Here is a 24545-nt window from a genome sequence, read left to right as displayed (position 1 = left end):
CAGCTACTTGGGAGGCTGAGGCAGAAGAATCACTTGAACCCTGGGAGGTGGAGGTTGCAGTGATCTTAGATCATGCCATTACACTCCAGACTGGGTGACACAGCGAGACTCTGTCTCAAAAAAAAAAAAAAAAAAAGACTCAAGGAGTTCTAATATGCCCCTTTAGGTGGACACCAGAATGGCCCCTTGTAACTTTTTCCTACCTTCTTCTCTCCTAATTCTTTTTCTGTGGAGGAAACAATAATTGTCTCTGAATCATCCCTATTCGGAGCATCAAGGATATATTAGAAGGTCTGGGTAAACAAGCAGAAATATTGCAAAAGTGCTAAAACATCAGACTTCAGGGTCGAACTTGTGGTTTGCTTCTGCTTTTTCTACCCGCTCTAAAGGTGTTCCTGATGTAGAAGCTTCCTCAGTGTTCCCTGTGTTGGTGTGCAAGGCAGAAAGAAGATGGGGTAAAAGAGTGCATGCATCCTCCCCTACAAACCAGAGGCTGATAGCATTAGGGAGAAGCTAGGGTTTGGCCTCACACAAGCAGTTTGCACTGTTGTCCAATCCCAGGTGGGGTGGTTGCCTCTTCATTTCCTTTGATAGCAACCGCCTGTTGCATGATGCAGTGTGGGTGTCCTCAGAGGTAACTACCTAAGTTTGCATACTTCCTGACTGACAGAACACTCCTGCCAGTGCCTCCAGGCCAGGGTGGTGGTGTTGGTGGGAGGAGTAAGTAACCAAGTTTCACTTCCTTGCCTTGGAGACTCAGAGCCTTAGCAGGCTGCTGTCTCACAGAGCGAGAGGGTGTCAGGAGCAGCCCAGTTGTCTCTCTCTCTCTACCTCTGTGAAGGGCGCGAATGGGCAGAGCAGAACTTCTAGAAAGGAAGATGAGCACCCAGGATCCCTCAGATCTGTGGAGCAGATCCGATGGAGAGGCCGAGCTGCTCCAGGACTTGGGGTAAGGCAGCAGATCTCCTTTCAAAGTACCTAGTGGGTGGACATTGACTCCGCACTCCCACCTGCATGCTTTGATTAATGACTATCTTCAGTGCCTTGTTGCCCTCTGCCACCTCAACTATTTATTTTTTTCCACTTTATTCATTTGTATCTGTTAAGCATCTTCTTGTTTAGGGCTAATTCCACTGGAAAAGCAGACATTATTTTTCTAGATGTGAAAACAAGTAGGTTGAGAAAATAGGAAAAAAAATCAAATGTTGGACATTCTTTGAGAAGAGGGACAGAATTGGGATGTAGAGGTGATGTTGCCTGGCTTCCTTGATGTTGCTCTTGTTTATGAATAAATGTGCTGTTCAAGAGTTTCTAGCATTGACCCAGGGACAGTAAAAGGACTGTGTTTCTGGTAAGATAAACAGAAAGTCTACTCTACTGTAAGGGAGAGGGACTTTTTCAAAAGATAGAGAATGAGGAAGTTTCTGCAACAGTCTCGCTTGAATGTTTCTTTCTCCTGATACTGCATTTGTGAGATTTTATATCATATGTATGTCCAGAGAGCCAACTTTGAGCCTTTCAATACCAACAATCCAGGAAGAGGATAAAATTTCTGCTTCAAACAGGTAGTTATAGGTAGGTGGAGTCATTGGACCTCTGTCTTTAAGAAGGGACCCAGATGACAACTCATCCGGGTATTTAATAAGAAACAAGTATTACACAAGAGAGGAATTGGGGATTTCCTAGAGAAACTGCCTAATGCACTGGGAACATCCCAATGAAGGTGGCTTTGACACCTGTGCATGAGGAGAGGCAAAACCTTTACCTTCTGCCTGAATAAATAGCTCTAAATCTTCATAGCAATCCAATGACATAGGAGCTGTTGTCATCTTCATCTTACAAAGGATGAAAACAAGCACCAAACAGGTTTGAATAACTTGCCTGCTAGTCACATCTCAATTACATAGCAAAGCTGGGCATCCAACCTGCCACAGGCTACGTCCTAAACCAAAGAAAAACCAAAATAAAGTTGAAATCTCCCTGTGTTAAGGCTGCAGAGATTGTATCTTTTTATGTTGTATTACTGTAAAAGTTTATCAATAATTCCTGTCTTTAGATTATAAAACTGAGGTCTCGGAATTGAACTCTACTTTCATTTGGCAAATCAGATAAAACATCTGGAATTTTCATTAAAGAAAACTCCCCTTATTAGGAAGCCAGAGCTCTAGAATCTCTCTATCCTTCTAGATTGAATCCACAAACAGAAGAGGTAAAAGGCCCTTCTGTGAGCATCCAGCACAGGTGTCACCAAGTCCAAAAGCTAAAGCTGAACTGTGGCCCTCAGTGCCTTACTGAACTATTAAGCTGCAATGCTTTACATGTTCTATTAACTGTATTCCCAGCCCACTGTAATAGAAAACCCCACAGGAGGAGATAGAGGAATATATTCAATTCTGGTCCTTAGTTAAACAAACAATCCTAGAACCAAGAGTCTATGGTTGAGTACTGTGGGAACGTGCTTAGATGACAAAGATGTGTTAGATGCTGTCTCTGTGCCCCACCATGATGTCAACAGCAAGAAGCAACTACAGGTGAACCCCACAGGTGAAATAGGACTATGTCTTTCCTCCATGTGCAAAGAATAGACATTGAATACAAAACCGAGTCACACCACTTCCCTGCAAAAAAAGGGTACATTCATGTCCAGATTTCCCTATTTCAGAAGGCCTGAACAATTAATAAACATGAGGATGATTTCTATAGAAGTGGGCAACCTGCAGTTATCTGGGAAAACTGCTCTACAGTCCTGGTTCTTGACCTTGGCTGCGCTCTGGAACAACTTGACACCCAAGCCACAGACTTGACAAATGATTTCAGTATCTCTGGGGGTGGGCGTTTTCTTGTCAAACTCTCCAAGTAATTCCAAAGTGAGACCCTAGGTTGATGATTACTGCATAGAATATGTATCTACCAAATGCATTAGCTAAATGTGATCTTATTTTTCATTTTAAGTCTGTTGGGTGTGTACTTGAATCTTAAAATTACTAATAAATGTTGATATTTTGTTTGTTGGTTTAGGGGCATTTTGATTAGCAACTTTATTGAGGGGTATTTTACATGTCATAAAATATGCCCGTTTCAAGTGTACAATTCAATACTTTTGACTAACTTTACAGAGTGATACAACCATCACCATAAATCAGTTTTAGGACATTTCTGTTCTCCCAAAAAGAACTCTCAGATGTATGGCTTATTTAAGCAGACTCAACAGTGTGCTGGAAAAACACCTGGGAAGAGTTGGGGTGTGGAGAAAGCCCTGATTTCAAGAACTTGCCTAATTCCCTGGTATAAGTACTCACACTATAGACAATTTCAAGCTGCCAACAATTTAACATCATTGAATTGAATATTTAATAATCAACTTGTGTCAGTACTTGCTCCTGCAGCACTGATACATTTTTTATAGATAACAATTTGAGAACTCTTGACAATGACTTGTTGCCTCTGCCAGAATACTGAACATAACTCGAATATTATACTGACTTTTTCTTTGAACCTTTAACCACTGGTGCGATAGAATCTCTACCAAACCTTCTGATTAATTTAGTTTCCAAAGACCTCCTTAAAAACAAAATGATTTAATGTAATTGATAGATAAAAGGTGGCTGGTTTTAATGACTTAATTTTTCAATTATTTTTAAGAGGTTATTTGAGTAGTTAGATAAATCCTTACATTTATATTTTTGATAGACATAAACAGATAAGTTAGTGGTTAAATTGCAGAAATAGCAGAAGTCTTTGTTCCTGGGCCTCTGTTTTTTTCAGGCTCTGGAATATGTAAATCCTGTAAATTGAGCCCTGAACTACAGCAAATCCATCACTTGCCTTTCTAGGACATATACAACTTGCTCAGAGTACAGGTTTATTAATTTCTAAAATACCTAAATCAAGCAACACAGTGATTTTCCATGTCTCATTTATAGAGTGTCAGCCTAAAATCATTAATTGTCTTTCATCTAAAATACATTAATGTATCCAGAAGCAAAGGAGAAATAAAATCATCTTAAATTGTTGCTCAGCTTCGCTTACACTTCGCAGTGGAGAGTACGGGCTTAGGGGAAAGAGAGGTGTGGGGAGGGCAAGAAGTGAGGGTGTGGAGAATCGGGGGAGAGGAAGGAGGTGGACCACAAACGAGGAGATGGGTCAGGCTGTTTGCTGCTTGCAAAATGAAAATATGGCAAAATAAAACAAGTAACAAATACTGGAGATATCACCTAAGTAACAAACTGGTAAAGAATAGCTAGTTAAATTACTGAAAATTCCAGCAATTCTTTGGCTTTAACAAAGGTTACTATACTATTTCTACATATAGCTATATATATGTATAAACACAAAAGAAATAACATAAAATGAAGGTGTTTTAGTACACTTTAAATATTCAAATGATCTAGTCAGTCATAACTCCAAGTGAGAAACATAATAAACGTTCTCTTTTTTATATACTTTCTCAAATCGAAAGCTGTATAAGAAAGTGCCAGTGTTTGGCTGGATTGGCCAGTGACAAAGAACCAGATTCTAAGCTCTAAATATTTAAATAAATTGATAACTAATTCTTCACGTATAAGAGAAGGTTAGAGTAGATCATGGAGCAGCAAAGCTTTTTTTATAAATGGCTGGGTAATGAACGTTTTAGGCTTTGCAGGCCTTACAGTCTCTACCTCAACTACTCACATGTGCCATTGTGCAAAAACTACCAAAGAACACAGAAACAAATGACCGTGATGGCGTTCAAACAAAATGTTATTTATATACTGAAATGTGAATTTCATATAATTTTTATGAATATTCTTCTATTTCCCCCAAGCATTTCAAAATGTACAGCCATTCTTGGCTACCAGGCCATACTAAAACAGGTATGGAAAACTGACAGGAATTAACCCTCAGCTGGTGGTTTGCTGACCCAAGGAATAAATGGTAATAAACAAAATGAGTCCCTATTATAAGGCAGGCATTTTGTAGACACTAGCTCTGGTCTTCAAAAGGCACTGGTATTCCAGCTTTACACAGGAAGAGACTCAAGAGCAGAAAAATCAGGTTGCCTACAGTCTCGGAGTGTCTGTGTTCAAAACCCATGCTGACTTCACAAACCAGGTTGTTTCCCTGCTGTGACAGTCCTAATTTACTGACCACCTACTATGTACCAGCACCATGCCATTCACGTGCATAATGCCATTTAGCCTTCACAATAACACTTTCAATACGATATCACCATACTCATTTCATAGATGCAAAAGGTGACTTCAATAAGCTAAGTATACAATCCAGGTCACAGACTTTGTAAGTAGTGGAGCTGAGAGACACACCCAGGAACTTACCCCAGAGCTTTCCACTGCATGGTGCTGCTTTGTAGAGCCCACTGGTCAAAGGTATATATTCTAATAATGGCAATTAGTAATTATTGGATGCTTATCATGTGCCAAGCACTAGTTTAAGCCCTTTGCCCATGTGAACTTGTTTAATCTAGACATTGCTGTGAAGTGGGTATTATTACTAATGTCATCCCCATTTATAGATGAGAAAAGTAAAGAACAGAGTTTTAATCACATGCTCAAGGTTCCATTCTAACATATCTTCAAATCCAAGAGTTTTGCTCCAGAGCCTTCATGCTTGACTGCTAACGTAACCTCCTGGTTTTCATCAAATTTCTCTCATCTTATTGTACTAGTACATGTTCATAGTGCTTAATATGAACTGAGAGAAGCAAAGAAAGTTCTATGATTATAAAAAGTTTACTATAAAAGACATTATTCTTTCTATTCCTCACATAATATACATGCATATGTACACAAAGCCAGGCCAGCATCCTGGTTAATCAGAACATTATTGAATTTTGTGTAGATTTCATTTTCAGGACTAGAAAAATTTATTCAGCTAAGAAACTAAAGTCAAAATTTCAGTGGAACCTGTTTACAGAGGTGTGACACCAACTACAGCAATACAGCTTGTTCCTCTTCTGTGCACAACTCTGTAATCTTGGATTCTAAAAACGGAAGGTGGTTCTTCTGTGGTTGTATAATTAGTATGTAACTAGTGTACAGTTCCATCTCTTCTTAACTCAAATGAATTTCCTCTTCAGTTGTGGTGTTTTTCTGTTCCTCCGAAGGGTGACTTCCTTCTACTTACAAGTGGAAATCTGTCCCACAGATTGTCCATGTTAGAGGGAGTCACTTTGTTTCATTCATTCACTCTTCTACTGGGTCATAGATCTATCTGTTGAATGATGATGCCAGGCAAGGCAGCATAGAGGAGACTACAATAAAGAAGGCATGGCTGTGCAGAGATGGAGGATTCATATGCATGTAGCGTTAGAATGCAGTGTTGTGTGGGCTGAGGGCTGTGACAGTGTCTAGATAAAACAGCCTCCTATGGAAGGCTGTCTTCTCCACAGTGGAAGTGGAGAAGATGGCCTTGGAGCTGATATGATTTTTGTCAGTTGAAGTTAGAAGAGGTGAAATTTTCTACAGAGAAAATGGCACGAATAAAGGAGTGATGGTAGCAAAATATGCAAGGATTCAGGATTGAAAAAGCTCACTTGAACTCAGACCCACCCAGTCCCCAAGACCCATCTGGTTTGTCAGCATTCAGGGTGGTCTGGTTCTGGTCTCCACCTCCATCAGTCTCGTCCTATGAGAAGCTTCAACTTGGCTTTTCTCTTGTAATTCTGCTTTCATGACCATACTCTTAGACATTTTGTTAAAGCTTGCATTAATTTCTGGCTCCTACCAACTCCCGTAGAGGATAAATTTCTATTTTGAGCCCATAGACCTCTGTCTCCTACTCCCTGATAGAGGCCTGCCTCTACCAGGAGCACAGTGCACACTGCTGGGCCTTATTGGTGTTCCTTGCTCACCACCCCCTTCTCTATGGTCATGGTCCCCCTGACCCTGCCTACTAGTACCTGCCCCCATTATCTGCTGTTAGACCTTCTTTGTTTAAAAAATGTTTATAACTTTAAAAAGTTTAAGAGTAATTGTTAGGTAACAGGGGTACCTTAATGGCGCCGGTTCCGAGTTCTTCTCCCCTCCTTGACCAGGCACTATCTGAACCCGCCAAAGGAGGGCCAATCAGAAAGAAGCATCTCCCGCCTTCCCTTGGGCCCGCCCCTAGCCCAATCCACGTAAGCCCAAGGGATATAAAACCCAGCACACCAGCAGCCCTCTTTCTCTTCTCTTCCTTCTCTGCTCGATACCTCCAATGAAGATCTCTTGACTGCGACCGGTGTAGTTTGGTCTCCGCCCGGCCCCTTTCATTGGTGCCGTGACTCGGATCGGGACTCCCCACCCCCCTCGGTGGGACCCAGATCCCTTTTGGGCTCAGTCCAGACCCCGGCCGGTCTTCGCTCATTTTCCTGTTCACTGACCTCTACACCCAACACTGGCCTCATCTCGGTAAGTCTCCCCTTCCGGTGTTCGACACCAGTCGACCGGCTCCTGCCTCGGCCGCCCACAGGGCTGCCGTAAATCCTATTTTTGACTCGGCCTCCAGGGAGCAGGGTTCCCTCCTTTTCCTCCTCACTCGCCAGGCCTGGGCCCCTTCCCCTTTCTTGCTCCGAAAATCCTGGTACCAGGTGGCCCACAGCCCTCGGCCTCCTGAAGGCCCTCAGCCCTTTCGTTTCGGTGACAACTGACTCGAAGGGTCTGACTCACGGCATGGTCATCGGCTGGTAGGGGGCGCCCTGCCCAGCCCTTTGCCATATATTTCCGTAAACCCCCTCTTCTCATAATGGGAGCCTCTGAATCCCTGCCGGCCGACTCTCCCTTACAATGCGTTTTAAATAACTTATCAGCCCTAGGTTTGGCTGCTGATCAAAACTGGCCCACCTACCCCCTAGACAACCAAAACAGATGGCCCACTTATGGGTCCTTTGATCCCAACCTTCTCCGGGATCTCTACAACTATTGTGAGTGAACAGGAAAATGGTCAGAGATCCCCTATGTTCATGGCTTCTTTCTTCTATGGGACAAACCCAACCTCCGCCTCCCTTGCAAGCCACAACACCTTATCACTGCTCTCAAGCTACCAACCTCTCCTTCTGCTCCCGACTTTGATCCCGCCAACGAACCCCCCGGATACCACCACCCTCCACCTCATCTTCCAGTCGCCGCTCAACCGGTTGAAACCGGCTACCAACCCAGACCACACGAAGACCAAACTGCTTATGCCCCGCTCTCATGCATCTCCTAAGTCCCCTTCTCTGGCTTTCCGCCTCTCACATCTTTACACTTTCCTCCGCCAGTGGGCCCTCTTCCCAGCCCTATTCTCACTATGATAGAAAACGGCTGGGACCCTCTCTTCCACATGTTCCACTTCGCCGTCTGGCTCCCACATCAACAAACACACCCCCTTCCTATATTATACCACTAAAAACAACGCCTCCTCCCAAGCCATACATATCGACAACCCCGCCGACCCGGTCTGGGGCCAGTCAGTTACAGGAGGCATATATCCCAGCAATGCCTGGGCATATCCAATCAAACCATAACTATTTCCCGTTCCCTCAAAGAGTCCATCTCTAACCAAACCTTTAACCAGCTTCTCCTCAGAAACTCCCAGCTCCTAGTGACTTGTGAAGACACGGCAGACTCCAGAGACAGTCTCACACCCTGCTGACCTCTTAAACGGCCAACGATCGGCAACAGATACCCAGGATTGGAGGGGGGAAGGGGTAGGCCTGCCCTCGCACCCTAAATTAACTACCATCTTCTTTTCTCTTCGGGCAGACCAAACTCTACCCCTAGTACCCCAGATGGCTACAGCAAGCCGATTCTACCAATTCTTAAACACCCTTCGCTCGGACAGCTGGCTCATCACAGACCCCTCCCTGCCCCTTGTCTTATACTCCTACTGTGCCCTGTCCACAGCCCTCACAGTCCTCCCTTACCCCTCCCCCACAACGCCCCTGTTCAGCAGGAAGTAGCCAGACGAACTACAACGCCCATTTCCCCACTTCTTAAAAAACAAAAAAGGGAGGAATGTTAGGTAACAGGGGTACCTTAATGGCGCCGGTTCTGGGTTCTTCTCCCCTCCTTGACCAGGCACTGTCTGAACCCGCCAAAGGAGGGCCAATCAGAAAGAAGCATCTCCCGCCTTCCCTTGGGCCCGCCCCTAGCCCAATCCACGTAAGCCCAAGGGATATAAAACCCAGCACCCCAGCAGCCCTCTCTCTCTTCTCTTCCTTCTCTGCTCGATACCTCCAATGAAGATCTCTTGACCGCGACCGGTGTAGTTTGGACTCCGCCCGGCCCCTTTCAGTAATCACTTGTTTTGATAACGGTATGATGATTATTTAAAAGAATGTCACTTTTTAGAGATGTATGTTGAATTATTTAGGGTTAAAGTGTCAGGATATCTGTAATTTACTTTAAAACTGTTCATCAAAAGAGTCAAAATTAAACATTGTATTAAAAATGTGGCAAAAGGTTAAAAATTATTCTACCTAAAATATGGGTATTATTTAAATGCAGTAACATTCATGCTATTTTTCTACTTTCCAGTATATCTGAATTCATTTATAATAAATAGTTGAAAATAATAGTAATATATACTAATTATTAAAAATTAGAGAGATAAAAAGAAGCATCAAAATATAAAGAAAAGCACTAAAATGTCAGCCATATACTACCACCTAAAATAACATTGTTCATCTTGATTCCAGCTTTTAAAAAAGGTTTTTCTGTACACACACGTACACATATACGGAGATTGAATTGTAATCATATTATATGTATAATTTTGCTTTTGCTTTTAGGTAGGATATTTTTCCATCATCTCCTTCTTGATCTGTCTCAAAGTAGGCCCTTGTTTCCCTCTGAAAGCATGGATATTTAGGTTGATCTAGATTCCAGAGGGCCTAAAATAGATTTGGTCAATGAACAATGTGGACTCATTGAAGGTTTGTAGGAATGTGGAATTACATAGTCATCATGTTTTGTTTTTAGGAAGATTAATCTGGTAGTTCAGCATGATGGGTGGCAATGGGGCTAGAGCCAAGACAGTGGGTTAGTGAGGGAGTTTTCAGATTGGTGAGTAGGAAACTAGAGTACTGACCTGGGAATAGTCAGGAAGGAACAAGGGTAGAATCCAGCAATTCCACTGAGCTAAGCAAAATAAGTGACCCATGTCCAAACAAAACTAGTTCTACTGCTTTTGTGTACGTTTTCAAAATGGTATCAAAGAAATTTTGAAAACCTTAATGTCTCACAAATATATTATAACTCATTGTTTGCTTTATCACTATAAATTACTAAATTTTCCTGGGTTTCATGTTACTGCTCCTAGAGTTCTGACTTATACAACTTGATTGCATGTTTGGGTTGATTCACCAGATAATCTTGAAACCATTTTGCAGATGTCAGTCCTGAGGTACTGAGAGGTTTAGCCACCTGCTTTAGGCTAGAGCACAGTAAACTCCTTTTAATGGTGAACTCCTTAGGAGCAGGACAGTGGATTATTCATCTTTGCATTCTCCATCTGAGCATACCATTTGATAAAGAGCAGATGTTTAAATGTTTGTTGAATTGCCCCAAGTTGAGTAAAGGCCAAGACCAGAACACAAGCCTCCTGACTTAAGCCAGTGAGCTTTCCACTGCACCAACGCTGATGATGTACTTGCATTCATCACTTTCAGACTCACTCAGTTCCCTTATGCTCAGTGGTTTTTACTGGTGGAATAAACTGACGTTGGTTAGAGGTATCGCCTGAGCCATGGAATAAAGAAGAGATAACTAATGAAACAGGAATCTGCCTGTATTTTTTTTTACAGACCCCAATGTTCTTGTAGCTCTTTCTTGTAGCTGAATCTTCCTGAAAGTGACCCTCTCTGTCTCTTATACTAGCCCATAATGGTAGGTTGTCAATGGCAACCACAGTTCGAAGACAATTACCCTGAACCAGCACTTTGTGAGGGATAAGTTACAAGAGTAACCATAGTAAGCCCAGAGTCAAGCTTGATTTTACTTGAAGATGAGCCCTCTTAAGAGAACCTCTGATTTTCATTCCCTGCCTAGTCATTCTAGGCCTTTTCGTGTTTTTTTCCAATCCAAATAAAATGTTCCCTGAGCCTCAGTTGATGGGGAGCAGTGGTGCTCTTTTGGTCTTGCAGCCATTCCTGTACTGTGAAGGCTTCCCTGGGGACTGAACAGAAGGATCTCAGCACAGTGAGATGCAGTTTTCACCCCTCCCCAAAGTAGTGGCTCTGTCCCTAAGGTCTGTCCAAGTCTGACTTCCCTGGGTATGTTGGTCCATCTCTGAGTCAGACTCTGTGGATTTTTCTTTATCTTTAAAGACACCTCTTTATCTTTCACTGTTTTCTCTGCCCCTGTCTCCTGGATCACTCTTTGGGTCTGCATGTGCGTTCCCTAAGTCTCTGTCCCCGTGTGCTTCTGGCTATCTGTGTGAGCTGGCGAGTCTATCTTGGTCTCTTGAGTTTTGTGTCTCTATCTTTCTAGCTGTCTGTCTGCAGCTCTTTGACTTTTGTGTCTCTGAGACTTCGTGCCTCTCTGTCTCTGAATCTCAGTCTCCATCTCTGTCTCCATCTTCCAGAGCTTCTTGCCTCATTTCTCAGACTTCTTCAAGAACCAGTCCATCCTGATCTCAAACTCCTACATAATTCTCTCCTCCCTTTCCGTTTTGATTTCCATTAGCTGAGCCTTGACTCCCACCAAAAAACTTGGGACCTGCCTTTAACTCACAGATCAATGAGATATTTGCATGCTCCGCCTCTGTCATCACTCAGGTCTGTTCTCTAAAGCCTGGGGCAGCTGGTCTCACCATTTAGCTCTGCTCTTAGCTCATGTAAACGTGGGCATTTAGAAAAGTAATTTTGAAAGATACAGCCCTGCTGGTTCCATCACAGAAACCTCTCTATTGGAGAGACTCTGGAGAATCTTGGCCTCCCCTGTATATCACACTACACCTGTCTGAGACCATGTAAGAACTTCCAAAATCCTTTATAAGGCTTTGGCTTGATTCTCTCTATTTGAACAGGGTCCATTGCTATTATCAATGGAAAAATAAGCCCACACTTGTGAACATGTGACTTAACGAGCTTGTGTGGGCAACACCATCTTTCTCAGATATATCACAACCTGATTCTAATATAAATTACAGCACTGGTAGCTCTTGAGTTACATAAGACACCCTAAACCCATGATTTCTAATGGCATAGAGGGCCAAACACTTTACCTTTCACAAAATCAAAGTATCTAGCACCGACCCTATGAACAAATGAGCATGAATGAAATCAGCAGCCAAGCAATCCCATGGAATAGTTCAAGTGGTAAGAACAGATTAACCCTTAGAGGGTGAATGCCTAATAGATTCATCTTTGTTCAATCACCATTGTGTTCAGAAAGATTGTGAGGCTAAGTATAGTCTCAGCAAGAAAGACACATCAGTTAGCTGTGCCATGTATGACCTTAGAGAAGGGATGTGGCATGTATGTTATGCATTTGTCATCTTTGGTCTAGATAGTTCAGAGGGGTGTCAGTGTCATATAAAAGTGAGAACAACTTTGAAAATGAAGAAATAAGAGAAAATTTTCTAAAGAAGAATACTTTTGTTGGCTGTTCAACTCCAGGGCATTTGGGCTGTTTTAACACAATCAGGAACTTTTTTTCCCACTTTGCGTTGAAATATATGTTCTCTTTATAACTCTGATGAAACAGAATTGAGGTTCTATTTCATGTATCTTTTTCAGGCAGGGAAAAATATATCATTAAATATGTGAATAATCTGTAGACATGAGTTACTAAGAAATTTTGTTGTCAAGAAATATGCTATCTAAATGGATGTGTGGCGTGTGTTTTAAAGTGCAAGACTGCTTTCTGTGTCCACCAGTTCTTCCGGAGTTATTTTGCATCACTTCCCAACAGGAACCCTGTGCTCCAGCTAGGCATTTGGTTGTCCATACACACCAAGCACATGTCAACTCCAGTGCCTTTGCTTGTGTCATTTCTCCTCTCAGAATGCCTCTCACTGCCTCATGAATCCTATATTCATTCTTCAAACTGCAGTTTGTCATTTTCCCGCTCCATGAAGTTTTCCCTGATCATTCCAGCCCACTGTGAGCTCCCCTTCCTATGCTATAATATTTACTGTCCATATCACTAAGATAGCAGCTATTTGGTGATTCTTCTATGTTAACCTGCAGATCCTTCTCTTTTCCATTCTGTTGGTACTGAAAAGTCACTTAGTACTTTGCTTTGCCCTTCTCTTCAGATGCCAAATTCTGTGAACTCAAATTGTTCACATTATTGAAGTGAATTAAAGTTTTCAGGCCCAAGAGTCCTTCCCATGCATGCTCCTCAAACTCTAAATGGCATAACAATCATGTGAGACTTAGCAGGTTGAGGGAGGGGGCTGAGGTGGTGTGTGGTCCATGTTGGCTGCTCATTAGCAACTCTTTTCACTTGGCATTTCCCAGTAGTAAAAAGTTTCTTACTGCACTTGATTTTAAAACCATCACTCTTGGCCGGGCGCGGTCTGTAATCTCAGCACTTTGGGAGGCTGAGGCGGGAGGATCACGAGGTCAGGAGATCGAGACCATCCTGGCTAACAAGGTGAAACCCCGTCTCTACTAAAAATACAAAAAATTAGCTGGGCGTGGTGGCAGGCGCCTGTAGTCCCAGCTACTCGGGAGGCTGAGGCAGGAGAATGGCATGAACCCGAGGGGCAGAGCTTGCAGTGAGCCGAGATCGAGCCACTGCACTCCAGCGTGGGCAACAGAGTGAGAATCCGTCTCAAAAAAAAAAAAAAAAAAAAAAAAAAAAAAAAAAAAAAAAAAAAAATCACTCTTATAAGTGCAGATGAAGGAAATGACCTAATTGGCATCAGTAAGTCCAATGTGAATCAGCTGTGTGACGCAATTGTGAAGAAACTAATGCATTCTTGGGCTGCCTTATGTGTGCCCAGCAGCCAGAATAAGGGAGCTCCTGTGCTGCTTTGTTTTGCAGATCAGAGCTTAACGTTAAGATAGATTTTTTAAGTTTGAAAGGTTTTCAGAGGAGATGAGGTCTCTGGGTGATAAGGTCCCTGGATGATAAAGGAACTTAAAGCCTGTCATAAAAGGAAAAGTTGAAGATGATGGAAAGAGAAGAAGGTGCATTCTAAATGCTTTCAACTCTTTCTATAAGTATCATCTATGTAACTCCAAGAAGTAGCTCTGAAAACATCTGCTGAAAGCCATCTACATAGCAAAAAATGGCAATTCATTTTTGCCCAAGAGTTTTCTAACCATGAATCACGAACATATGGATTGAGCTTGCCTATACAAGTACTGAGTTGCCCATCATTAGCAATATGTAGGCAAAGATTGGATGAGAGTACTATAGAGTTTAGAAATTGCATTCAAACACTGCTGTTGTGCATTTCTGACAAGATCCCAGGTAATGCTGATGATGTTGGTCCATACTCTAAGTAGCAAAGCTTTGCACTGTGATTTAAACACCAGGTACAATCCGTTAGCAGGGTTAAAGTGAATTTAATGGGTCACATAAATATTCGTTCAAAATAAAGAGAAAAGAATATATTTAAGTTAATAGCCTATAGAAAGATAGGTGTTATGTCCTGTAACTTTTTGTTTTTTGTGTGTGTTTGTGACATATGTATGTTTATATATACACAGAGTGATATAAAATGTATTTTGTACCGTGAGTCAATTCAAAAAATTTAAAAGCCTCCCCTTTAAAGAACAGAACAAATGAGGTATAAAGTTAGATTAGTAAATTAAAACAGTAAAACCCAATGGGATAAGAAACTATGAAGTTTCCACTATTCTGGAGCAATTTTCCGGAAGATTCTAGCTCAAAGAGGCCCCAGAATGAAAGGAAAGGAAGCTGAACTGAGGACCAGCTTTCTGCATCCAGCCTGTCTGCATTCTCTGTGGCTGAGTTTATTTTCTGCACCTTACTAAGAGGCACTATGAAAATTCTTTAGTGGGCGGGTGTTTCCTAGTTTTTTACTGTATCATGGAAAGGATAATATCACTGTTTCCTTCAAGTTGAATTGCTGGTTTTCATAATCTTATAAACTCAGTACAGATATTCTTTTGGAGCTTGATTAGTCTTTCCTCTGTTGACTCTATCAGACTTGAGACATAATTATGGCAATGTGTGGGCCTTGGGGAAAATAGAGACTATTAACATTCTTTCTAATAGGAGTTTCTTGCTCTTTTTTGCTTCTTCAGGGAAAATGAGACTAGAAGACTTTTTTTTTTTTAGTTTCAAAAAATGAACCTATTCCCAACTGCATAACAGTGTGTTCCTACCACTTTGCAAATGTCTAGCATATTCATAATACATTGTTTAATTTAGCAAATTTTTTTTCTGTAAAAGTTAAAGAATTCCGTAAAAATTTATGAAAGAAGAAAATTGTTCCAATACATGAAAATAAGAAGGTTTTCTGGCCAGGTGCAGTGACTCATGCCTGCAATCCCAACATTTTGGGAGGCTGAGATTGGCAGATCACCTGAGGTCAGGAGTTTGAGACCAGCCTGGCCAATATGGTGAAACCCTGTCTCTATTAAAAATACAAAAATTTGCCAGGTGTGGTGGTGCATGCCTGTAGTCCCACCTACTCAGAAGGCTGAGGCACGAGAATTGCTTTAACCCGGGAGGTGGAGGTTGCAGTGAGCCGAGATCGCACCATTGCACTCCAGCCTGGGTGACAAGAGCGAAACTCCGTCTCAAAAAAAAAAAAAAGAAAGTTTTTTTCCTAGGCATTCTTACTAGTCACCTTGATGGATGAGAAAACCAAGGTTGCTACTTGCCAGGGGGTCACATAGTGAATAAGGTAAAAATTGTTGGAGCAGATGGACTACCTGAGGGAACGACCAGAGACAAACGCATGGCCTCTCCTCACCAACAATTATAAAAACTTCATTACTAATCACATTGAGAAGCTGAACATAGCTTTTCTATACCATCAAGAATGTTTTTAAAGTGTTCTAGATGAAAGACTGAATTATCATTCCATTCCCCCTATAGAAAATTATATTATTAAATTATTACATGAAGAGACAATCAAATACCAGACAGCAAAAATATAGAGAAAAAAATTATAAGGTTTGATTCAACAGTTAATTAATACAAATAAGTTATTTTCTCTGTGTTGTGATGTTTGTGATATTTTTCAGTTTTTAAAATTTGTAATTTGCGATTTCTCATTTTAGATAAATATTCCTTTCTTTTTTGTAATTTTGTATAATTTGTCTTAAAAAGACCTCCAGATTTTATAAGCTTCAAGACCATTGAAATCTGCCTCTTCTCCCTAATAACTGGAATATTCAAATTTTTTAAAATTGAATATAGTTCTGGCCCGGCACAGTGGGTCATGCCTGTAATCCTGGCACTTTGGGAGGCCAAGGCAGGGAGATGACCTGAGGTCAGGAGCTCAAGACCAGTCTGGTCAACATGGTAAAACCTCATCTCTACTAAAAATACAAAAATTACCCAGGCGTGGTGGCACATGCCTGTAGTCTCAGCTACTAGGAAGGCTGAGGCACGAGAATTGCTTGAACCCAGGAGGCAGAGGTTGCAGTGAGCCAAGATCATACCACTGCACTCCAGCCTGGGCGACAGAGCAAGACTCCATCCAGGAAAAAAAAAAAAAAAAATCGAATATAGATCTAATTATAGAAACTGTAAGGTCCATGCAATTAGATTTTATATAATAAGCTATTGGACATGCATATTAAGCCACAGGTGGCTCTATAAACATCAGACAAGGAACTGTCAGTATCCAGTGTCACATATACAGCCTCAATATCCTCCACCTTCATCTCTCACCATTCCCGACTGCTGTCCTTCATCACTCACTTTGAATTCTCACATGACTGCATGATATTCTGATTCTCATACACGCTTGGCATTCTCTCACTTCTAGGCCTTTGCTGCTGCCAGTCCCACCGATGTTACATCTCCCTGAACAACTGCCGATCCAAACCCCACCAGAATTTTAATGGGAAAAAGCCAAACTCTTTCTCTCTCTCTTTCTCTCTCTCTCTCAATCTTCACCTAAGTGCCTAGGCCAGTCCAAGTACTCAATAAGCAGTAGTTGAATAAATGAAAGAATACAGCAAATTATTAATAAGGTTATCTCTGGAAGTTGGATTAAGGAAGAAATTAGCTATTTTCTTTTTTCTAATTAAATTTGTAGTTAATTAATATAGAAATCTATTGTTTTCATTAAAATAAGCTAAATTAGAAAAATCTGATCAAGCTAAAGTCTCTTTTGAACAAATTCTGGTTCCTTCTACAAAGAAAATCATACTTATGAATTTGGTATATATTTTTTTAAACTCTTATGTTTTTATATATCTTAATACATAAGCATATTTTTGTTGTTGGTTTTTTATAGGGGAACGTGTTAAAACCAAGTGGTAACATTTGGTGCCTGCAACTGGTTCTTCTAACTTTACAATATATGTTGGGATCTATCAACTTTGATGTGTGTGTGTATACACACATCGTCAGTGATTCTCAGTGGTGGGGTGTAATTGACATCATGAACAAGACAATTCTTAGTTCCTCAAGACTGTACCATTTGTAGGATGTTAAGCATCCCTGGCACCCTCTCACAAAATAACAATAGCACCCCACCTCCCTGCCCTCATTATCTGGCAATCAAAAATATGCTCACACCTTTTCAAACACTTTTGGTTAACCTTTTACATAATCTCATCCTTTTAGCACTCTGCTTTATTTATCATCTCCGTGTCAATGGACATTTAGGATGGCTCTAGATTTTTTACTCTTACAAACAATTCTGCAGTGAACACCCTTGTTCATATTTCCTTCTGCTCATGTATGGGTGTTTCACTAGGTGGGAACTAGAAGAGGAATCACTGGTCATATGTGCAGGTTCAGTTACACCCTATGTGCTAAATTCTCCTCCAACTTAGACGCTTATCAACAATGGACAGTAATAGCCATTGCCCAAATTCTCCAATACTTAATACTATCCAACCCTTTCATTATAACCGATCTGGTGGATAAAGAAAAATATCACATTATTATTTTAATCTGCATTTCTCTGATTAATAGTGGGATTATTTATTTGAAACACATCTTTCTTCTTCTGAAAAACACATACTTTCTCTTCTTTACATGTATATATTTTAACTTCTACTATATATGCTTTATAATCAGAATAAAAGGTAACACACCCTTAAAAAAAAAACAGGTTATCTTTCAAGGCCTATACAGATGTTGGCTCATTCGTGGAACCTGATTTTGATCTTTCTTTTTAGAACATTCCTTGGGTACTTTATTCTCTCTTGGATATAGTTTGCAATATGCTTGTCTTATTCTCCTGACTAGATTAATGGTTATTTGTCACCCAGTCTGAGGCTTTTCTATTTTTGTTCCTTTTGACCTGCCTAGCACAATGCCTTGCACAGATTTGAAGCAATGATTGAAGGCAGAAAAGGTTGATTATGGGAAAACTACCAGCTTAACTCTATTTTTAACTTTTATGGACACAGTCTTGAATCATCCTTATCAAAGGTGGACATATTTCTATAAAGAATACAAAATGTCATTAGGATATATATTCACTCCCCTGGAAGAAATGCTTATCAGAATGTTCCAGGAAAGGAATGCTTAACTAAATTGAAAGGGGAAGTTTAGGTTTTTGTGGAAAAGCTATTTGGAGAATGAGGATCCTTATTGCACCATTGACATCATGGAATGTAGGTGGCTGCCTGGAAAGCTCTATAATGGGCTTGCCCAGGCCCTGGAGTCTGTAAACTCCTGAAAAGGCAACATTGACTCAAGCAAAGCTGCCACCAAAGAATTGCAGTCTCCAGTAATTTTCCAGACTGCAGCATAGTGTGATTCTTCTTGCATTATACTCAAGTATTTCTTATGTATTTATGGTATATAGTTATTGTTTTTTAAATTATCATTAAAACATTATTAGCGAAAATTGTTATCAGGCTATAATTAGATGTCAAAAGAATTCTATAAATGCTTTAAACACAAACTTCCAATTCTATTGAAAAGAATCCAAAGGAATGTCCAAATCCTTTAAATGTTTTGGAATTTTGCGAATCAAGTATTGCTTTAAATAAACAATCTGCTGGCTCAAACTGAAACTTATGCTGAAATGTTTATTATAAAGTTAATTATTGGCAAAATATATCTAAGTTTTTATAATCTTGTGGAAATTTCACCTATCAAAAAGAATTAGAATTTTGGCTTCAGTTGAACTTGAAGTTTTTTATTGCTTCACTTATAATTCTTCCAATTGTTCTTTGAAAGCATTTTGTAGCGAACAGATTTGAACTTGTCTGGGAATCAGTTCAATGAATGGAGCTGCTTTGGGTAAATAGCTCTGTGATTATTCTTATAAAATGTGTTTCATGCCATTGCTTTCAGCTAGCAAATATATTTCTAATATAGGATGAAAGCCTCTCTGCCCCAAAGATAAAATATGCTAAGAAACATGCATTAGGAAATGCAGATTTAGAAAATAGGTATCTTGGAGACCTATGTAAAAACTTCCTTCCACAGGTGCACTTACGTTTACTCTTTATTACTCAGGCTAAAATTTTATGCCACAGGGATGTCTCAGTGGATACCAGTGTGGTTCGTGACAACAAGATCCCTTAATGCCAGAATAGGGCTATTCCTCAAAGCTTTTTTACACTATACACACTTCTTTAATAGCATTCAGTTCATCACACTGACATTATTTGTATAATTGCCTGTCTCTCTTTCATCTTCACTGACCTAAACTATGGTCCCTAGCAGTCAGCAACTGCCTCTGCTGTCTAGCTTTCTGTTATCTGATCTAAATAAAAAGTAACAAAAATTATATTTGAGCAATAGGAAAATCATGCCACAGAAGGTAAATTGAAAGTTACAGCTTTGTGGACCTCAATGGCTTTCTGATAGCAATTAACACATACTAAGCACTGCTTTAGTTGCCAGGCTTTATGGAGCACATCTCACCCATGTTAATGTGTGCAGGACTCACAACTGGACTATGCCGTATGCCTATTAATCATACTATTTTAAACATGAGGAACCAAAGCTCAGATTGGTTAAGTAATATGTCCAAGGCCATACAGCCAGTAAGAGGTACCACCTGGATTGGGACCCAGGCAAAGCAACCCCCGGGGCCACAATCCTAATCATCACATTGTATGACTCTGACATCGTTTAAAATAATGTGAATGACCTGTTATTGGAGAAAAGACAGATGGTGCAGAGCAATATGCCTAGAAAATAAAAATAATAAAAAATGCTCGTATGTTTGTACAATCAGGAGTGGAGGTACACATCCAATGCCTCTAAATGTGTAAACTATCTCTTAAGAGGAAGCACAGGAAAATGGTTACCATGGTGTCCTCTAGGAAAGGAACAGGGAGCCTGAGGGCCAAAGGTGAAGAAAACATGTTTTGCTATGTCTCTTTTGGACAATTTGAATTTTTTTTTTTACCATAGATATATATTACTTTTTCTAAAACACAAAGATCAGTTTGAATCTCCTTGAGCATTCCCTAGCTCTTCGGATACTTGTCAGGCTGAAACAGTACTTGGTGACATGTACTTCATATTATAATTCCTTTCATCCAGCTTCGTTTCACTCATGACAATAGACTTTAGTATTATAGCTCAGAGGTTTCGCCATGAAAAGGTACCACACTTGAAAAAGAGTGTGAGAGACCAAAAAAAGGAGAAGGATATTGGTAAAAGCCTATTCTTACGGTATTTTGACTTGGACTTTAAAAAGCAATTCTGATTACAAAGCAACACTGTATTAGTTTGCCAGGGCTGCTATAACAAAAAACCACAGCCTGGGCAGCTGACTATAAGAAATCAATCGATTTCCTCACAGTTCTGAAGGCTCAAAGTTGGAAATCAAGGTGTCAATGGGATTGGTTCCTTCCGAGGGCCGTGAGGGAGAATCTGTTCCAGGCCTCTTCCTGTGGCTTGGAAGTGACTGTCATGTTCATGTGCTATTGTCCCCGTAGGCAAGTCTGTCTCCTGATTTTCACTTTTTACAAGAGGACACCAGTCATACTGAATTAGGGCCCACCCTAATGACCTCATTTTTTTTTTTTTTTAAGATGGAATTTCACTTTGTTGCCCAGGCTGGAGTGCAATGGCATGATCTTGGCTCACTGCAACCTCCGTCCCCCAGGTTCAAGTGATTCTCCTGCCTCAGCCTCCTGAGTAGCTGGGATTACAGGTGCCTGCCACCATGCCAGGCTAATTTTTGTGTTTTTAATGGAGACGGGGTGTCACCATGTTGGCTGGGCTGGTCTCGAACCGCTGACCTCAAGTGATCCTCCTGCCTCGGCCTGCCAAAATGCTGGGATTATAGGTGTGAATCACCACACCCAGCCATGACCTCATTTTAACTTGGTAAAGACCCTGTCTCCAAACAAGGTCACATTTTGAGGTACTGGGAGGTTAGCACTTCTACATAACTTTCAGGACACAATTCAACCCATGTCACACTACTATTAGTCAACTCTGTGCTCTCCTTTCAGCCCCACCCAGGGATTTCCTTGTCCTGATGTTGCAACTGAGAGCTGGGTCTCTGGGCTACTTATCTTGAAGAATGTTGCTAGGTAATGTTTGCAAGGAAAAGCCAGTGCAGGGGGAGTCATGCCATGGTTTGGCCTGAGTGAAAGCGCTGTTCCCTCCTTTATAGGTGGTATCACGGCAACCTCACGCGCCATGCTGCCGAAGCTCTTCTCCTCTCAAATGGGTGTGATGGCAGCTACCTTCTGAGGGACAGCAATGAGACCACCGGGCTGTACTCTCTCTCTGTGAGGTAAGGTGCTTCAGGGCTCTATGGCTTCAGCGTGGGCTCCTCTGTCACTTACTGACTTTATCATCACTCAAATTGCCAGACAGCAAAACTTCCCAATTCCTGTTGGACCACCAGGTTAAAGGATTCCAAACTCTAAATGATGAGGGTGTAAAAAACATTCCTGCTCCATTCATTAGCAGGAAAAAAAATTGTTAGAGCTGGAGGAGACATGAGGAATTATTTGATAGAAACCTTTCATGGGGCTGTTGAAGAATGTGAAACCCAAAGCGGTGGAATGTCTGGTACCTCAAAAATCAACAATAGAAGCAGTGCCAAAATCCAAATTCCTGACACCTGGCTCAGTGTCCTTTTCACTCTTCTTTGATTTTTCTGTAAGTGCAGAATGATTTATGACTGTACGGCTTTCATAGTCACGACCTCAAGGAGGCAATATTTGCAACTTTAAAATTTTTCCTATAGTGGGCTAGCTTTTCTTATTGAGTCTCCATTTCTCCCAAATGGTAAGAAAGTTAATCCAGTCCCCACCAGGTTCATACAGCCAAATGCAGTCATTGTCCAGCTCTTTCAGGTCCTCCCCACCCCACACCCCCTTCTTTCTGGCTGGCACCCCAGATCAGAGAGGCTGACCAGGCTTCTGGTAGTCAGGGGAGGCGTCTGGGTCTCAGTCAGGATCTGACACTCTGGCTTCCACTGACATGTAGCAAGTATTCTTGGGTTTTTAGGCACTTCTCCATGGATTAGGCAGGGGATGTAAGGACTCCATTAAATTTCCCTCAGCCACCCACCCATTAGGCTCAAACTATTATTGTGTTACTGTTCTGATGGCACCTCCATATACCCTGGAGAGTCAGTCTTCCCTTCATAGTGCAGTCCCTCCAGCTAATCTGGCCTCAGAGGCTCTCTCACTTCTTTCCCAGTCTACACGGTCACTACTGGTCACTAACTCACTAGCAGCATTCACATTGTCTCTCTGGGCTCTGGGCCTTGTTTCTATATTCATTTTCTATGCTACATAACAAATTATCAAAAACTTAGGGACTTAAAGCAACACAACTTGATTATCTCACAGTTTCTGGCTGGATTCTCTGTCCAGGGTCCTACCAGGCTGAAATAAAGGTGTTGGAGAAGCTTGTGGCTCTGATCTGGCATTTAGTGTCTTCTTCCTTCATTTTCTCCTTTCCTCTTCATTCTTTTTCATCCATTCCCTTGCTGCCGTAGAACTGAGGTCCTCATTTTCTTTTTAGCTGTCAGCCAGGGGCCATTTTCAACTCCTAGAGGCTACCCACAGTTCTTTGCCACATGGCACCCATGGCTGTTTACCACATGGGTGTTTGTTTTCTTGCATGCCAGCCAGAACACATCTCCCTGACTTTTTCTTCTGTGAGCAGCCAGAGAAAACTCTCTGTTTTACAGGGCTCATGTGATTAGTTCAGGCCCACTCAGATAAAGTCCATATCTTAACATCAACTGACTTGGGACTTTATGACTTGCAAAATCGTTTCCCAGTAGCACGTAGACTAGTTTTTGATTGAATAATTGGGATAAAGTGTGTGTACTCCAGGGGCTGGGATTTGGGATCATCTTAAAATGCTTCCTGCCACAGCTCCTATTCCTGGAATAGTGAAAATCTACAGGCCTACTTGAAGTGGGTGTGCGAAACAGGTAGAGGGTGATGGGGTAAGTAGGGGTCACAGAGGAAAAAAAAAGCATATTCATTAACATTTCTCATGTCACCCTGTTATATTTTATTTATAAATTTTCTGAATAACATAGATGCAAAAAATATTAATCCAAGATGGAATTCTGTTTGAGTGGCAACAAGAATTGTGCTTTCTCTGCTCAACAGCAAATGTTAAAAGTTCATCTAATGGTTAAGTTGTAGATGCTTTATTGCACACATCAGAAGTCCTCAACCTTTTTGGCACCAGGGACAATTTTGCCACAGACTGGAGCAGCAGCAGATGGTTTTGGGATGATTCAAGTGCATTACATTTATTGTGTGTTTTATTTTTGTTATTATTACACTGTAATGTATAATGAAATAATTATACAACTCACCATCATTCAGAATCAGTGGGAGCCCTGAGCTTGTTTTCCTGCAACTAGATGGTCCCATCTAGGGGTGATAGGAGACAGTGACAGTTCATCAGGCATTAGATTAACATCAGAGGCACACAGCCTAGATTCCTTGCATGTGCAGTTCACAATAGGGTTTGCGCTCCTGTGAGAATCTATTGCCTCTACTGATCTGACAGGAGGTGGAGCTCATTGAGAATGCAAACAATGGGGAGCCACTATAAATAAAAATGAGCTTCACTAGCACACCCATCACTCATTTTCTTGCTACATGGCTGGCAGGGGGATGGATGGGGACCCCTGGCATGAATCTTCCAAAAATGAAAAGTGAATTAACTTTTCACCTATGTATGTCTCATCTGAGCAATTAGATCATAAGCTTTTTATAAATCAATGACATATATTTCATATACATAAAAAATAAAGAATAAATTATTGATTTTTCATTACAAGCACTGGAGAATGCTTATTAAAAAAATGACCAGCAGAGGTGACAAAAACCACAGACTAATTCAGGAGAACGACTATTTTTGTTTTATGAACAAATATTCACTTATTTGTTCATTCTTTTAATGATGAATATTTGAAAGCATTTATTCTGCACCAGCCACTTTGGTAAGTGCTGCAGAACAGTGATCCCCAACCCTTTTGGCACCAGGGGCTGGTTTTGTGGAAAATGGAGG

The 24545-nt window shown here is 41.1% G+C and overlaps 1 protein-coding gene across 3 annotated transcripts in view; it reads left to right on the top strand.

Moving 5' to 3' along the window:
• The first annotated feature begins 620 nt into the window (after positions 1–620).
• The window catches only part of DAPP1 (dual adaptor of phosphotyrosine and 3-phosphoinositides 1), a 57832-nt gene continuing 33907 nt past the window's right edge, over positions 621–24545 (top strand). Inside the window, exons 1-2 of one of the 3 annotated variants that reach the window (XM_055296921.2) lie at positions 621–949; positions 21664–21786. In XM_055296921.2, coding sequence (XP_055152896.1) covers positions 849–949; positions 21664–21786 — 224 coding nt within the window. In that variant the 5' untranslated portion in view covers positions 621–848. The remainder of the gene's footprint in view (positions 950–21663; positions 21787–24545) is intronic. The other 2 variants (XM_055296922.2, XM_063610199.1) reach the window with 2 other exon arrangements.

The sequence above is a fragment of the Symphalangus syndactylus genome, chromosome 10, assembly GCF_028878055.3.
Source record: "Symphalangus syndactylus isolate Jambi chromosome 10, NHGRI_mSymSyn1-v2.1_pri, whole genome shotgun sequence".
Lineage (NCBI taxonomy): Eukaryota > Metazoa > Chordata > Mammalia > Primates > Hylobatidae > Symphalangus > Symphalangus syndactylus.
Note: the sequence above shows the minus strand (reverse complement) of the source record. Positions and strands in the feature narration are given on the sequence as shown.